The 18,592-nt window shown below is 30.8% G+C and overlaps 1 protein-coding gene and 1 long non-coding RNA gene across 18 annotated transcripts in view; one reads left to right on the top strand and one right to left on the bottom strand.

Moving 5' to 3' along the window:
* LOC123268858 (tyrosine-protein phosphatase Lar) overlaps positions 1–3,835 on the bottom strand; it is a 162,885-nt gene extending 159,050 nt beyond the window's left edge. For 7 of the 15 annotated variants that reach the window (XM_044734262.1, XM_044734264.1, XM_044734271.1 and 4 more), the window contains exon 1: positions 3,460–3,834. In XM_044734262.1, the coding sequence (XP_044590197.1) occupies positions 3,460–3,523 (64 nt within the window). In that variant the 5' untranslated portion in view covers positions 3,524–3,834. Of the gene's footprint in view, positions 1–3,459 lie in introns of all 15 variants that reach the window. The other 8 variants (XM_044734260.1, XM_044734261.1, XM_044734263.1 and 5 more) reach the window with 2 other exon arrangements.
* The window catches only part of LOC123268865, a 172,187-nt gene that overhangs the window by 127,766 nt on the left and 25,829 nt on the right, over positions 1–18,592 (top strand). The window contains exon 1 of one of the 3 annotated variants that reach the window (XR_006510311.1): positions 6,290–6,559. The exons of the other annotated variants lie outside the window; for them this stretch is intronic. This is a non-coding gene — a long non-coding RNA (uncharacterized LOC123268865). Of the gene's footprint in view, positions 1–6,289; positions 6,560–18,592 lie in introns of those variants that run through there. 3 annotated transcript variants of the gene reach the window in all.

Here is an 18,592-nt window from a genome sequence, read left to right as displayed (position 1 = left end):
GGTACCTTCTATAGTGGATAGTCGTCGCCGAGAAAACTCCGATGGGATTTGACATAAAACGCGAGAGTATGTTACTTGTTTTATTTTATTTTATTTTATTCTGTACTATGGACTGTGGCTGTGGGTATAACAATCATGCTTTTTGTTTCCGTTCTCTGTGGATGTCACTTGAATACGGTATAATAGTAAATAACATTTACCTTATTGTCATATTTTATAAAGATACATATGAACCAGGGATTTTTATTGTAAATTGTCAACATCGTTAGATAAATTTGTCTGTTGTCCAGCGAGATTTAGTTACATACGAATTGTTATGTATTAAACAAACAGACTTTTGATACTTTGTACATATTTTTTTCTTTAGTAATTGTTTAAATGCAGAACTTGATCGTTTTTCAGCCGGTAAAAAATTGAAAAATTAACTTATTTATTTAATACTGTCGATTTATACACAGTAAAAAATTTTGTGTTAAAAATTTTTATGTTAAATATTTAACACTTTTTTGTGTTGATTTAAGGAAGTTCGAGCGTAACTAATGTCAAAATTCTTCATTTCAATTTAAAATAATTTAAACGATTTAATAATTGATGATTTTTACTTATTTAATAAAGTAAAGTAATAAAATGACTGGTATTTATTACTTGCCGGAATAAATAAACAGATTTGGCAATAGCGCGCTTGATTATACCCATAACAGAGACGTGGATGAGTGTGTGAGTTAAACATTTCTCTCTCTGTAACTATATTTCTATACTTTTCTTTTTTCTCAGCTGTTAACGCGATGTTGTTAAATCTTTATTCGAATAAATAGTTGACGATAAACGAGTAACAAACATAAAAATTGATTTAAAATATTTCAAAAATTATATCAGTAATGTATTATTATTAAATTGTTTTTATATTTTGCAATAATCCAAGTTTCTTGTGTATAGTTTTTTATCCGTTAAAGTTGGGAGGTTAATATTGACAAAAAATAATTAGTCTCGACAAAACGTTTGTCCGCCATAAGAGCCCGTGTGTGTATAAGGAGATAAAATATATGATTTTTAAAATTTAATATCTAAATAACTAAACGGTGAATCTTTTTTAAATTTTGGGATTAGATAAATGACGTATTTATTTATACGTATACTTAATTTCAAAGCTCAAAGTTGGAAATTACTTTTTACATTAGATTCGCTCGAACCTTCTTAACAGAATAAATGTTAAATTTACACATAAAAGTGTTAAATATTTAACACAAAATTTTTTAATACTAAGTTTTTTGTCGCAATGATGCAAAATTTTTTACTGTGTAAGTATGAAAAAATATAAAATTCAAATTTTTTTAATTTATAAATTTTGACATTTGATCAATAATTTAAAAATAGGCAATAATTCTAAAATATTTTAACTAAAAAATTTTATTTATAAAGTTGTGAGACTAGAATAAAAAAAAATGATAATTTTTCAAATTGTCGTAGCTAAAAAAATTAAAATCAAAGAAAAAATTTTTTTTTATTCAAATAATTTTTCAATCTAAATTTTTTATTTCAATTCAAACTCGTCTATTTTATTTTATTAAATTTTTGCATGGCTTTAGAAACCCACCTGAAAGTCTCTGAATCCGATCTCGAGCGTACTAAGCCCGAACTAAAGACTGGACTGAAATTTGCATCGCGAGTTCTACTCGGCTTTGACGGACTTCTGGCTCTCAAGTCTCGGTCAAAGCACACAGACACAAACATTTAACGGCAGTAGTGACGTCAAAATCTGAGATATGACGTGAAAAATTATAATTATTATAATAATAATAATAATGATTATTATTATTATATAACGTCGAAATCCGATAAATCCACTGAGACAGAGGATAATTTGAGATATTAGTACAGGACGTCCTTTAATAATTAACCGACTAGTAAATCCAGGAGGGTGAATTGTCATTATGACAGCGAGTCCTCGACGGATCGCTGTCCCGTGTGTAATAATAGCTGTGATCGCTGGCTAATAAACTCATTGTTACGATTTAACATACTACACACCCGTCTAACGAAACCGTACAAACCATAAACGAATTATCTGTCTCAATTAAATATATATCTGTAGAGTAATAAGCTAGATAAAACCACAATCTACGTAATTCATCAAAATTAATATATCAAATTTCATTTACCATAATCACGATCCAGCCTCTGCTAATTATTATCCATTATGGATTTACTTACCGCAACAATACTGGCAAACAATTAATTCATCTGGTTGTGACTCACTTCATTTCCATGGTGCTTATTAACTAATAATTGTGGTACCAACCTTTTGTTTTGATAAATACTGAAAGCTTTGACTCTTTAAACTTTGTCGGAACAAATACTTAATTGTAATAAGAACATTTTATTTGATTAAATTATTGTGATAGTCGCTAAAGTTGTCAGAAATATGATTGTGATAGACTTTGTCCATCAGTCCACTGGCATTTTTCGACTTTATTTTCTTGATAATCATTACAATTAAGTCGTCTTTTGAAATATTGCTCGCCTGAGTCCGACCTCAATTGTACAGTAGTAATACTAATTATTTAATGAACGAGTGTAATTATAGAATGCGGGTTGTTTAGAGACAATAAGCTTCTTAGACTACTTAGACGGCTTATGCAAAATTGAATTATGTAATTAATAATTAATGGTTATCATTTATATGATAATATAATGGGTGCTTAATTTCAAAAAATAATAATTGATATTTTAAACATTTTTTTTAAATATTTTTTTTTCATTAAAAAGAAAAGTTTAAACTCTAGATTAATTAAAAATTTTTTGATAAAAAAATTTTAAGAAAAGAAAATGTCTAATTAATTTATAGTACTTGTGTTTAAAAATAAGACTTTTAAAAAATGATAATAATTAATAAATCTGAATTAATTTAAAATAAAAATATTTTTATTCTCCTTTCAAATAATAATTTAAATCGATATTGATTTCAGTACTTAATTTTTCACCAGAATTTAAAAGTAAATTTGTAAAATAAAATATTCTACAAATTTTCAAAGTTTCTTTCCCAATAATTTTCAGTGAATTTCTTAAATATTTAATTTAATTAATCCGAAACTTTTTTTATCAACTTTTTTCATTTAAATAATTAAATAAATTTTTAATCATTATCTCAACTAAGTTATCAACTAACTTACTCAATTTTAAAAAGTAATTATTTAACATTATATTTTTTAATAATAAATTAAAAAATTTAATAAAATTAACCACTCGAGAAGCTTATTGCCAAAAGAAACAAAATTGTCACGACGAGCAATATATACTAATAAAATGTCTAATCAAACACTCGAGCCGTGTCTTAATCATTTAATTAAACCCCCGAGTCCCCAGTCTGATCACAACACTCCCGGCTTGGTATCCTTCACGCTCGTTGTTTATCAGTTTTTGTTCATTTTTTAACACAATGTGAAACATTTATTTACTCACCAACATGACTCTGCGCGAAAATCGTGTCGAAGGCCACCAATAAGATGAGCAAGAGAGGAGTCATATTGACCACCTTCACCGCTCAACAGCTTCACTGCACAATAAACCACCCTCTGGAATTTCAGCACCTAAACAATTAAAATTCACCTAAGTAAATACCTTGCTGAACTCATAGCGCCTCCAAAAGCTCATCAATATTCAATCCAGTTCAATTAATAAGTAGGAAAATATTTTATGTACAATTTGTCTATAAATAATTCCTCAGACACTTCACTATCCTCTTAAATTAATTACAATTCCTACGACTAGATACTTTCACCAGATTTATTTACAGTTTATTTTATTTAAATATTAACAAAACAATAGTAACAATAATTATTTATTTTAATTATAAATACACTTAATTACACAAAAATTATTAAATATTCCATTAACGTAAATCCAAATATCGTGAAGATAAAATATTATTTTCAGGCCGAGCTCCTGGCCTTAGTTAAATCAGATAAAAATGAGCGCGAACAAAAACAAAGTAAAAGTCGTATCCGTCGGTTCCGAATGCTTTAACCTCGGTTATCTCCCAGTCATTATTCCGTTATTCTTCTTCAGAAAGCAACCCTTATCCGTATCCGTCTCCTAACATTCAACACTCAACACTCAACACTATCCACGTCACCCCATTCGCATTCGCATTGATATTATCACGACAGAGCTTTCTTCCTGTGATTCCACGACCATCCCATATTTCCGTGAGCTTTTACGAATTTGTCGCACTGCTCGCGAATACTGATATGATCCAACCCCGATACGATCCCACACCGACAATATTTTTCACACTTTACACTTTATTCAAACACCACCTCCCCTTACATTTATCCTTTACTCCCGCCTCTCTGTCCTCTTCTTATTCCGCTCGAACAGTGAAATATCGCACGAACGCCCATCCATGACATTACATTATCTTCAGCAAAGTAATCCTACAGCACTTTGTTGACCAAACAAATATATTTTTATTTTTCCGCCTGAATTTACATCAGCACAGCTCGGAAAAATAGCGAGCTTTTAATGAATTATCAAGCTGGATTGATTTTAATGGCAATTGCACAAAATTTTCCATTCTATCTCCGGTTTTAAATCGCACAGACGCATTCTTTTTCTTTTGTGTATATTTTACATGTTATATTGCGTCGAAAATCTCCCTTAACTCGCGAGCTTCGAGAATGTATCGACAGGTTTACGAGGTCACGAGCTTTTCTCGGAAATATCGAGGTTTTATAATGGCCACTCACCAACTATTCTATTGGGGCTTTTCATGTCAATCTGCTGGGGCTCTTGCATCCTAAAATCCCACTCTTGAATTTTTTTGGCTGGCTCAACAATAAATAGTTATTACAATCTGCCAATATTTCCACAAAATTATTTAATAAATATAAACAATTATGGAAGATCAAATAAAATTTTCTTCTGTCTTATTTTTTTTTTGGTTGTAATTTTTTCAACGGCTTGAACAGCACACGCACTCCTAGAATTTTTTTTCCCTCTTTGATGAGCGAAATTTTAAACAAAAAGTAGTACGAGTAAATTTCGTTTTCGTTCTCCAGAAAATTACATTAACGAAAAACTCATAGTTTATTTGCAGGATTTAATTACACAAAAATAAATTGTTGATAAAAACTGAAGAATCTGTAATCTTCAGAACCAAAGGACTGGGCCCAGTCCGCGGGACACAAAATACGACACACGATCTGTGTAAGAGGAGCACGATAAAGAGGGAGAAAGAGACAAGTAACGGGGTTATCGCAGACTACTCCCGTACTTTTCTGAGCGCGCGCTGCGGCCTGACTGACTCACCCCCGTTCACCCCCTAAAATTCTCGTACCTTTCCCTCGACGGTCATGCGCGTAATGCACAACCCCCACACATCTCTCGTTTGAATCAAAATCGTCTATTTTAATTAATTTTAATTTACTTTTTCGGGCGAGTAATTAACTCTCTCGATCACAATAATCTGATCGAGGGACTCATGCAATCATTAGGTTTTTAAATCCCGATTTAATTAATGGGTTGTTATATTAAATGTTATTGGTTTTTTTATTTCTTTAATTAAATTATATTTTAAATCTTACTTAGAAAAATTAGATATTTCTAAATTAAATTTATTTTTTTTTGTCAAACATAATTTTGTAAAAAATTTATTTATTTTTTAATTTAAAAAAATTTATTTTTAATTTTTAATAAAATTTACAAAAACTTAAAATAAAATTCCGTTAAAAATTCCTTTGAATATTTTATTTATTTTTATATTAAAAAAAAATTATCTTTAGTTATAAATTTTTAATTTACTAAAAATTAAAAATATTTTAATATAAAATAAAAAATTTCTAAATTCAATCTTTTAAAATATTATTGAAAAAATTTAATTTTAATTTTAAAATCTACCCTCAGCAAATGTAAAATAAAGCTCAGTGACAAAACACGAGGTACTAAGAATGACTAATGACTAATGACGGATTAATTAAGAAGAGAGTGAGTTTTCATTCTCAGTCTCAGCCGGGGATCAAGAACAGTGATCTGATAATAATTATAATTATAATTATGATAATTTAAATGAGTGATTAATAACTTAATTAAATTAAATGTGATATCAAGAATTAAAATAAAATAAAATAAAATAAGGAAGTATATTCTCGTACTTTATAACCCCATAAGAGGGATGCATAATTACACGGGGTAATTTAGGCGGTCAAAATAGGCGCATGCGTGGAAAGATAACAGGCGAGTTTGGAAGGGCACCGGCCGGGGTAGTATAGCCAGTGGAGCAGTTGGTAGTTGGTGGTATCGCAGTTTCTAGTCTGATGTTTGTCCGTGTACAACGCGCAGGGATGACACTCCCCGATCTAGTCAGGAGTGAGCACGAGGTCGCGCGCATTTTCTTCCGACAAGTTGCCCACGTCTACCTATATAGTACATACTATTCATATATATGTCTCTATATAGGCATAGGTACATGTATATAAGGGTGCAAACATCAAGTTTATACAAAACTTGTACTACGCGTTTCTCAGTACTTTGTACACTGATAATACGAGAGTTTATACAGAAGGTAAGTTTTATGTACTTTTATAAATATATTTATATTTTATTTACGTATGCATATTTAGCTTTGTGTATATTTATTTTATATTTGAGTTTGGAGTTTTATTAAAAAAATTTTCCTCGGGTATTATTAAAGTGTTGAGTGTATAAATATTCAAATTTACGGGGAACTATTTATTGAACTGATGATTGGTAGAAATAAAGGGATTTCAGTTCAATCGCAACAAGTGATTTTTTATAGATACAAAGGATGTAAAAAGCGTAATAATACCAGAGATTTTTGAATAATTATTTTTTAGCATTCCAAGTTGGTAATTTTATAAAAAATGCGAAGTTGAATTTTTGTTTCTCGAGCTTTGATCTTTTTTTTTTTTTCGTTCAGTTTTAATAAAAAAATTTTTTCGAAGTTAATTTTTATTGACGGATTTTTTATAAAAATTCTCTGAATAATTAACTTAATTTTTAGAAAAAATTTTTTTTATTAAGCTTGAATTTTTTAAAATAATTGAACAAACTTTTTTTAATAGATTTTTATTAAAAAAAATTTTTTTATAGAAAGTTTAATCAATATTTTGAAAGATCTATTATTAAAGTGTTTAATAAATACTAAAATATTGAAGTAATTGAAAATAAAAGGATTTTAAAAGGCAAAAAGTGATATTTGATGGATATTAATGATTAATATTAGTTTGGGCTTTGATGAAAGTTTTTAACTATTCACCGTCGGATTTTTGTATCACCCGTGTTATGTACCACGTAGTAAATACATAAATATTTTTGTTTATCGCTGAAAATTAAAAACTTTTTCGCTCGACAAAATATTTAACAAGGTTACTAGCTCCGATTATGATTCTCATTATTACTTAATAGCCGATTTTATTATTTTAATTAAAACAATAAGTTTGAGTAACTAAGGCACTCGGAACCCTCCGCGTAATTTAGTCTACGAAAGAGGGATTAAATATAAGGAATTAGATCGAAAATAAAAGGTTGTATTTATAAAAAAATTTATTTACTTTAAAAAAGGTCTAATTTTAGTTTCGGTTTTAGGTTTAGTTTTAGTTTTAGTTGAAAAAGCAAACAGTGCTTGATTGAGACTGTAACGTAACATTAAGGACTGAATAATGAACCAGATATTTTTTTTTATTTAACCTCGTGCTTGATTGTCGTCATTTTCTATTTTTTTTTTATCGCGCTCTTTACTTGCTCCGTACTTTACTTCTGAATTCCGCACTGTGGAAATGACCTGGGATTTTCGTGCAACCAGAGGGTCTCATTAAAATCACGTCAGGTTAGATGTTGCTCTGTATATATACATATCTGTATAAAGATATATGTATATGGATATATATACACACCGCTCCCAGCTTTCACGATAACGCAAACTTCACAAGGCACATATAATTAAATTTAATATTGCCAGTATAACTATATAACACTCACATCTGCATATACATTTTTTAAGTACGACCATGTAATCATTTACTGACTCTCTTTATTCTTCTGTACTTTAAACCCGAACCATTATCCGATAATTATTATTTATTTTATGTGCGTATTTATATTTTTTTATCTTTTTAATTTTAATCTTTTAATTCAGTCGGATAATTTTAATAAGCAAAATTTTGTGACCAGTGTATTTATATGATAAAATGGATTTTTATTAAAAATTTAGTATCGTTGGATAGGTCTCGACCTGAAGTTGTGCCGTTTCAAGGTTTCATATCATTCTCACCAATAGTCAATTTATGATGACGTATTTAGGCTGTATTCGAAAATGCTCTATTTCTAGATACATAATTAAGAAATGATCTTGTATCTTGTGAACTATTGACATTTTTAAAGAAATAAGCCCATCCCGATGTTACACTCATCAAAACCTTTCATTTGAGTACCCACATCAATTTTTCATATATTTTATATATTTATATATTTCACAAATACCATATATGTAAAATATATAAGAAATGCCATGTGGGTACTCAAATGAAAGGTCTCGATTAGTGTAACATCGGGATGAGCTTATATCTTTAAAAATGTCAATAATTAAGAAATGACCTTGTATCTTGTGAACTATTGATATTTTTAAAGAAATAAGCCCATCCCGATATTACACTCATCAAGACCTTTCATTTGAGTACCCACATTAATGTTTCATATATTTATATATATTATATATATGTATGTATGAAAAATATATCAAAATGCATGTGGGTACTCAAATGAAAGGTCTCGATTAGTGTAACATCGGGATGAGCTTATTTCTTTAAAAATGTCAATAATTAAGAAATGACCTTGTATCTTGTGAACTATTGACATTTTTAAAGAAATAAGCCCATCCCGATATTACACTCATCAAGACCTTTCATTTGAGTACCCACATTAATGTTTCATATATTTATATATATTATATATATGTATGTATGAAAAATATATCAAAATGCATGTGGTTACTCAAATGAAAGGTCTCGATTAGTGTAACATCGGGATGAGCTTATATCTTTAAAAATGACAATAATTAAGAAATGACCTTGTATCTTGTGAACTATTGACATTTTTAAAGAAATAAGCCCATCCCGATATTACACTCATCAAGACCTTTCATTTGAGTACACACATTAATTTTTCATATATTTATATATATTATATATATGTATATATGAAAAATATATCAAAATGCATGTGGGTACTCAAATGAAAGCTCTTGATGAGTGTAACATCGGGATGAGCTTATATCTTTAAAAATATCAATAATTAAGAAATTACCTTATATTTTGTGAACTATTGACATTTTTAAAGAAATAAGCCCATCCCGATGTTACACTCATCAAGTGCTTTCATTTGAGTACCCACATCAAGTTTTCATATATTTATATATATTATATATGTGTATATATGAAAAATATATCAAAATGCATGTGGGTACTCAAATGAAAGCTCTTAACGAGTGCAACACCGGGATGAGCTTATATCTTTAAAAACGTCAATAGTTAAAAAAGTATAGTGCAATTTAACAAAATTCATTATTTAATAAAGCAAAATTTTACTTCTTTATAGTTCACAAGTTACGGCAGTCACATAGTGACTGCAAGGTTGCGAGTTTTAATTAAAGAATTACTGACTAGACAATATTTTTTTTTATGACAAAATTTTATTCGCTGAAAAAAATTTATTAATACTCGTACCGAAAAATTGTAAAAAAAAATTAATCCATTCAATTATTAATGGAATTTTAAAATTGAAAATGTAAAAAATTGATTAATAATTAAATTAAAAAAATATCTCAGTAATTATGTAATATTTTAATACGACTAAAAAAAAAAAAAAAAAAAAAAAAAAAGTAAGTTTCTTTTAAACAAAAATCTTTTATTCTTATTTTGTATAATCACCAGATTAACGGCGTAAAGTAAAAAGGGTCAGACTGTCGGGCAGTTGGTGTACAATCGTCGACTGCGGTACATTCAGACGATATGAATAAACATTTTCCGGATAAGCCGCCGGAAAATTACTCGTAGAAACAACAGCCCAGCAGGTCATCCCTCCTCACCCTTCTTATTTTCATACACCCTTTTTGCTACATACTACATACTCATTTTACCTACTCCCATAAAAAATTTCATTTCGTGTGAAACAACTCGTTTCACCTCCCCTTTAAAAAAACAAACTCACTAAAATAAAGTAAAGTAGAATAACATGAGCACACACATTTATCATCCGGAATAATGTTTAATTTAATGTAAAAAAATTCTATCTGAATTTATTCTACAATATTTCAAACATATTTCTTCTGATTAATTATTTTAACTGGCAAGAAAAATAAAAATACAAAAAACAGAAATTGACTTTAAACAGAATTGAAATAGAGTTTACAGTAATCGATAAATTAACTGGATAGTTTTCGGCGGACATTTAACCACGTACGCAGAAAGGATGTGAGGCACGTTACGTCTAGTCTGGGTTAAAAACTTAATCAATCGAACCGTTTAATTGATCGCGGACCCGGCACCAGTTAATGCGAGAATGTGAGCTCAACTCATGAGACTGGATACAGCCCCCGGCTATTCAAACACCGGTGATCAACTTACACCCCTATCTAGAACGCACCACTGGTTACACATTTAAACTTTTAACTTCAACTTTGTTACTTTTGTGCTTCATCCTCTTTTCAGTTTTTTTTTTTTTTTTTTTTTCAATCATCATACCAAAGCAAATAATGCTGGAAAAATTACTTGTTACATTTGAAATTATTTCTACACAGAAAAAAAAATTACTTGAATCAAGTAAATAATTTTGAAGAATTTCATCTTCTTGATTTGAGTAGAAAAATTCTTAAACTAAGAAAAAATTTTTTTTTATTTAATTCAAGAATTTTGAAGAATTTTTTTGGTTCAAGAATTTTTCTCTTGATTTAAGTAACTTTTTTTTCAGTGTATTTTTAGCTTTAATTCTGTGTTTACTTATCGACCTGATTATGATTTGATCACCCTTTATGTATTGACCTGCCGTAGAAAGGGTAATAAGTAATAAGTAGTAAGTAGTAATGACTGGTAGTTATTTGATTTGATAAATATTATAGTTTGCTCTTTTGTTCTCGCGGTAGCGGTAGGCGTTCTATTTAATTGCGTAGGTAACGAGAGCTATACGTCCAGGTTCCCGATTAATATCCGACACGCGACCTTTACAAACTTACTAACCCCTTTGTTTGTGTAATGTATGCACTGGCAAAGGGTGAATTAGACTGCTAAAAATATAATGAGAATTTAAATGGGAATTGGTGGCTTTGAATTATTAGTCTCGAGGTTTTAGATTAGAAAATTAACTTTATTGAAGAAAAAAAATCTTCAATTTTTTTTTTTTATTTATTATTATTTAGAGTCGGTTTTAACTGCTGTGGTCATATCGCCGACTTTTAACTGTTGGGAGTGGTACTTTGGGTCTTTTTGGGTTGTGTAAATCTTAACCTACGCGGCAAGGGCCGAATATCAACCAAGTTGGTTTCTAGACCAGCTTGGGATTCGAACCCACGCCTGGCCGGTAAGTTAGTCCGAGTTCTCTATAGGCCATGCGCCTTAGACGACTCGGCTAACGTCACCGGTTAATCTTCAATTTGTTTTGATAATTATGTAGAAAAAAATTTGTAAAGTTAGAAAAATTTTTTACTAAAATTACAAATTTTTAGTCAAGTCCAAAAATTTACAATTTTTTACTGACATTTTTTAGAGTTTTTCTTTTAATTTGCTTTATGAAGAAAAAATTTTACTTTAAATTAATAACAAGACATCAATAAAAAAAAATATATATCAGATTGTTAGCTTAAAGTAAAAAAAAAACTTTCTAAAAATTTTGCAATCACTAATTATCATTGAATTATCATTGAAAAAATAAAATTTCAAATGAAAAAAAAAATTTTTTACTCTTTGGAATAATTTGCCTTGATCAATAAAAATCCTAGGATAATATTTTGTTGATTTTGAGATAATTATAAGTAAAAGAGACGAATAATTGAGTGATTGGTAGAGAAAACCCAGTGAATATCTAGCAAATATTAATTGAATTAATCAAATATCTACATCGAGTGCCTACAACAGTCACCATACTTAATTAGTGGTTTTCAAACTATAAACTACAAACTACCACCCAACTAGACCGGGTTTCTCTCTCGAGCTTGTTATGAGCATCGATTCAGCGGAATCGATTTATCGATCAAACGACTAAGTAATATAGTTTCTCGAGTGCAGACTCGGCCGGAAAAAGCCGATGCGAAATAACTTTCCGAAAATTCAAAACATACTTAGCGAACAAATAGTAAAATAAAACGGAGAAAAAAATAAAATAAAGCAGAGCAAAAATAAATCACTAACTTTTCTCAAGTAGGAGTACAGCGGGAAATTCAATTGTCAGCCCAGAAATAGACGCGAAGCAAAAAGGGTACGGCTCGCGAATAGTTTTAACAACTTCCCAAGGAAGTGCTCAGCAATGTCGATATCGCTATAACAATAATATAAGTGCTTGGCTGGTTTCCGTGATAGTGTAGCAGCCATGGCTTGGTCACGTTACCCGAATATTACGTGTGTATACAACCAGAGTTTTATACGGGACACGTAAATATAGCCGGTATAATACAATGGAAGTAGAAGTTGAAGTCAAACTAGCAGAAGAAAGAGAGAAACAAAAAAAAACTGAATTCTGTGACAGATGTACCGAGAAATGGAGCAGGTGCTAGAATTGATGGTGACACTCGTCATTCATTAATGAAATCCTCTCGAATATTAGTAGATGATCTTGTTAGTTTCTTTCTTATGGCTTTCGGATTTCTCTCATCCATCTTATTTTTTATTTTATTGATTATATTTGTTGTTTATAAAAAAATCTATTTTAATTTATTTATCATGCTTAATTTATTGATGATGATAAAGTGAGTAGGAATTGACAATTTTTTATGTTTGACGTTAAAAGTTTTGTAAATTCTTCTTTTTTTCTAATTTTTGAAAAAACTACCCGTGAAAAAAATTTTGTATAAGACCAAATTAGACCTGATACCCGTGTAAAAAAAAATCGTCTTAAAATTGTCTGAAAATTGTCGTTCGTTTAAGATCTTAAACGTGACACAAAACAAGACTATTTTAAGACTCTTTTAAGACGCCAAAAAAAATAAAATCCGAGAGCAGATTTTTGAAATTTTGGTTCTCGAATTTGTTGTGAAAATTAATTTTTATACATTTTTTCGACGATTTTACGACTTTCTAACCGCAATATTTTTGAGTAAGATGTTTTTAAATTGAATTTAAAATTGTTAAAAAATTATCATCCGGCAATTTTAAGACTTTTTTAAGACGTTCCGTTTTAATGTTCCGGGGCTCTGTCGCTGTTAGCTCATCTTAAAATAGTCTCTAAATTTATTTTTAAGATTTTTTTAAGATCATTTAAAGACAATTTAAAGACGCTCTATAATAATTTTCCGGAGCTGTCATTGTGATATCATCTTAAAAAAGCCTGGAAATTTTTTAATAATTTTTTTAAGACTATTTTAAGATTTTTTCAAGACGATTTTAAGATTTTTTTAAGACTATTTAAAGACGCAAAATCATTAAGAAGCGTCTTTAAATTTTCTTAAAATGATCTTAAATTAGTCTTAGAAAAAAATTTAGAGACTATTTTATGATGAGCTAACAGCGACAGAGCCCGGAACATTAAAACGGAATGTCTTAAAAAAGTCTTAAAATTATCGGTTGATAATTTTTTAACAATTTTAAATTCAATTTAAAAACATCTTACTCAAAAATATTGCGGTTAGAAAGTCGTAAAATCGTCTAAAAAATGTCTAAAAATTAATTTTCACAAAAAATTCGAGAACCAAAATTTCAAAAATCTGCTCTCGGAATTTTTTTTTTTTGCGTCTCAAAAGAGTCTTAAAATTGTCTTGGTTTGTGTCACGTTTAAGATCTAAAACGAACGACAATTTTAAGACGATTTTTTTTTACACGGGTATTGTCTTATATGTCGATAATAATTTTTTACTAAAGTTAGTTTTGAAAAATTCCGCTAGGTGGCGCATGGTCGCTAATTTTTCTCGCTATTAGAATGTTAAATTTTAAAGTATTATTATTAAAATAAAAAATAATTTTTTTCATTATTTAAAAAAGCTTATGTCATTGATTTTTAGTTTAATTAGCCATTTAACTGATTTTTATTTTATTTTGAATTTTAAGTAACGTCAAATTTTCAGAAAAAAATTTAAATTATTTTTTGACTTTCATACATAGTCTAATATTATCATATGTGTCCAGACAAGCGCATATGTGGCCACTATGAAAATTTTCTCACGGGAACCTATAACTATAACTGAACCTTTGTCTTCACGTGTATTTTATCCCGACATTCATTTGGCGGGCAGTTGCCCCAAAGTTAAGCCCTTGATTTGGATTTCCGTTAAGTAACTCGCTCGGGCGAGCAACCAGCTCGATTAAACAAGCACTATGGAATGCACCGCTACTGGGAATCATTATTCACCGGTTGAATTATTTCGACACTAAAAGTAAGCTCTGTTGCCGGTGAAAAACGGTCCACTTTTAATGAACTACCGCTTGATAAGTGCACAAAAAAGAAGGTGAAGAATAAGAGGAGAGGAAGGGTAAAAATTTTAAGAATTTAGCCAAGATTTTCTTCTGCAAGCATTTTCTTAATTCTCACTTGATTTTACTTTCCGGGTCTTTTATTTTCCTCTGACTTGGGTATTTAACTTTGGAAATAGTTAAAAGTTTATAGAATATAATAGGAATATAAAAATAGTTGTTTTCGCTGGTTAGCCAGAGCAAGAATCCGCCGGGTATTTAATCTCCAGTGGATGAGAAATTAAAGGTTTTGTTTGCCTTTTGGTAATGATTTAGTGTGAATATTTCCGTTCTGGGGCTTAACTTTTAGCGAAGGATTTAGATTTAAGATTCAAGATTTGCAGAAGTTTAAATATAAATAGCAAACAGAAATCTTAAAATCCTTGAAGGTACATCGGTAGTAAAATTGGGTATGTTTTATTCCAGGGGATGAAATTTTTCGTGGCAAGTTCTATAATTGACGCTAAGCCCGACAAAATCAAACGGAAAGTCGTCCTGGCGTTTCCCCATTATTTCTCGTTCCCCGTGGTCGACCACTTGTCGGAATATTGCGACAGTGCTTTCGTCTCCGGAGGATGAAAGTCGGAAGCGCCAACGCTGGCTTCTATAGAAGAGAAGAGAAGAGAGAAAAGGACGTCTGTCTTCTGTTCGTTTTTTGGTGAAAACCTGAAGCTAGAACTGGGGCTGAAGAGAAAAGCACGAAGCTCATTGTGCGGAGATTGTCAATCTGATTTGTCGACCACTTTCCAAGCACTACACTCTACTCTATTTTCTCTTTCTTCCCCACCCGCTTAATTTATTTCGTACGTCAACTCACAAATTGCACTTACATGCTACCCAATCCGTGGATTAAATACGTGAGACGCTCTTGTCAGTTCTTTTATTTCTTTGTTCTAGATCGAATTTCACATGTGACGCTTAATTGCTTGAAAATAGTATTTACGCACAATTGCTTATTAAAAAAATGGAAGCTTTTGTTGCAACATCAGTTTCTGGTTTCTCTTATTGGCTTAGTTTGAGTCATTAGCGAGCGCTAGAAATTCAATAGCCTCGTTCATCATATTCATGCTCATGTTCATGATTGTAATCGTAAATGCGATGTTTGGAAGCATATAATAGGCGAAAGCTCCAAGCCAAAGATAAAGACGAAAGACAGAAATCGGTCAATTGGTGAATTTGTCTGACGACGAGAGCTCAGCGCAGACGAGGATAATGACGAGGTACTCGTAATTAAATTCTCACGGAGTGTTTTCACAAAACTGCGGGCATTCAATGCTTAGAAAAGAGATTGTGGCAAGGGAAGATGGAAGGTAGAAGGCAGAAGGTGAAGTTAAGTGATGGTGGATGGAGATATGAGTGATGAGTGATGGTGTGGGTGCAGTTTGAATAAAAAATAACTAAATGAGAGTGAAAATGATAAATGTTTATAAATTTATGGGATGTGTGAGCGTGAGGGTAGGCAGGACGGGGTGAGAGGGAGAAAGACCAGGAAAAATGGATATTCTGGAGGACAAAGCACAACGAATAATTATTAGAGCGTGGATTTATAGCCATTGCCTTTCACTATTTACCGCGTTCGCTTTTACTTATCGTGTACACGTACCGTTTCGCCTTTTTTACCCGTTCGTTCGTTTTGTTGGTTGTTTTGTCTTCAGTTGTTTCTTTACTTTTGTTCAGCGATACATTTTTTGCTTCTACTTCATTGTTTGTGTGTCTGTACGACTACCATTGGAATTTTAGTTCGTTTTTCACGGTGACGGAGTTCGTCACAAAGAATCGGAGGATCGATTAGAGCGCCGCTTCAAATTTCGGCAGCAAACTTTCATGCTCATGTAAAAAGTCATATATGAATATTTTTATAGGTGGAAAAGAGGGGTTGTGTCTATCGAGGCGTATTATCATTGTTCTATTACCTCGATAGTGTTGTTTTCACTTCATTTTTAATATTGGTCGGCCGATTACCTACAAATATTTTGATAAATTATTAATTCAACATCGATAGCTTCCTTTTGTTCTACTGAGTTACTCTTTTCAACTACAGTATGATGTGGTAAAAATATTTATCAGAATTTTTTTTTTTGTTTTTATACAATGATTTAGTTACAGGGAATTAAAAAAAATAACTAAAAAAAAAAAAAAAGAATATTTTGATTCAAGGAAAATATTCTTCGGTCGAAAATATTTTTGTTCAATTAGATTATTTTCAAAATTCAAATTTGAGTCGTACAAAAATAGCATATTGGCTAAGGGGTATCACTCTTTTTTAATAGAGCGGTATGATCAGGATTCGAGTCCGGTCTTTGGTATGATTTTTTATTTTTGTTAATTTGTATAAAAATTATGTTATAAAGCCAACATAAATATTTCTAAATAAAAGCTTGATTAAAAAATGAATTATAAAAGAAAAAAAAGTTATTGTCCTAAATCAAATTTTTCAATGCTATTAATAAAAAAAAAATTCATAAAGAAAAAGACCAAAATGTTCTCAGTTAAAATGACCCATTTTTTTCTCAACAGACACAAATCAAAAACTGATGAATTAATTTCATGGAAATGATTATTTATAATATTTTCGATAAATAATTTTATACTTCCAAATCAAGAGTGCTATTGATTTTCTAAAAATACCAATTCTCAATTAAGAATTCCGCTATTAATTGAACGAGGTCGCCTGAGCCGCTTTTAATAACCATAAAAATAAACTATTAATGTTCGCGACAGAAAACAAGGCCAAAAAAAATAATATTTATTGAAACATATCATGAAATGTATTCTTACATTCGCATACAGTTATTGTGAAGTTAATATTAGGAAAAAATAATAATAACAACAACAAAAAAGGCAAACTCTCATGTTGAATAACCATATTGGATGAATCGTATCACGTTGGTTTGTATAAAATAGACGACACGAAAGAGAGCAGAATGTCATTCTTGTTTCGACGTCAATGATACACAGCCGAGTGACTCGAGGACGTGAACACCGGCCTGCTCCTCGTCCTTGTTTGTTCATATGCATATATATTTAAACATATGTGTGCTTTTAAACTCTGGTGACACTTTCTATATACCAGTGCAGGTATTTTCCCTTTTTCTCGCTCAGCTAGTAAACATATTTGTGGTAAGACAACGGTGAAAAAGCCCCCTCACACCAGTTAGTTTTCATTCGTTCATTCCGGTCCATGAAAAACGGTCGCGAGTCACTCTACTCAGTGCTCTGAAAGGAACTTTAGCGTCACCCTCATATCTCTTTTTGCCCTCCGCTCCACTCACCTCGACGCTAGTTTTTCCTTCCCGGCCTTCAGCGCCCCTTCTCCGCCTATGCACAATGAATAATTTATAAAAAGTGGAGGATCTCCAGCTCCGGGAAGACAACGACGTACGACAGTAGTTAGGTTGTAGTCGTTGTTGCTGTATACTTTTTATACACCGGAATAGAAACGGCTTTCACCGAAATGACATGAGCTGGAGGAGATGGGTAGGACGATGAATGCGAAATGCGTTGACATTTTCTTGCAACTTTTTATTTAAGCATCTAAATAAAAGGATTCAATGCCGCTTTCATTAAAGCGGACAAATGCGACCCTGGAATATCATGCTCTCTAATGTGCATTAATATAACTTTACTTTTTATAATATGACGCGAGCTACGCTCTAATGTACGCGTTTAAGTACGCTCTTGAGATAATGGACTGAAAAAGGGTTTTCAGTTAATTTCGTCTTTTTCTGCCATGTCAAAGCGAGGGATATTTTTCTTTGATAACTTTCAGGGACGCAATTGTTTTGTTCGAGTTAAAGGTGAGCGAAAAATCACCTACGATTTTTGTATTATTCTAAAGAGAAAAATGTCATCGGATTTTTATAAAAGATTGTAGAAAAAAAACAGGTTATTCTGCGCGTTTTAAATGAATATTGCGATATTTTATATTA

This window comes from Cotesia glomerata, linkage group LG7 (assembly GCF_020080835.1).
Source record: "Cotesia glomerata isolate CgM1 linkage group LG7, MPM_Cglom_v2.3, whole genome shotgun sequence".
In the NCBI taxonomy this organism is placed as follows: domain Eukaryota; kingdom Metazoa; phylum Arthropoda; class Insecta; order Hymenoptera; family Braconidae; genus Cotesia; species Cotesia glomerata.
Note: the sequence above shows the minus strand (reverse complement) of the source record. Positions and strands in the feature narration are given on the sequence as shown.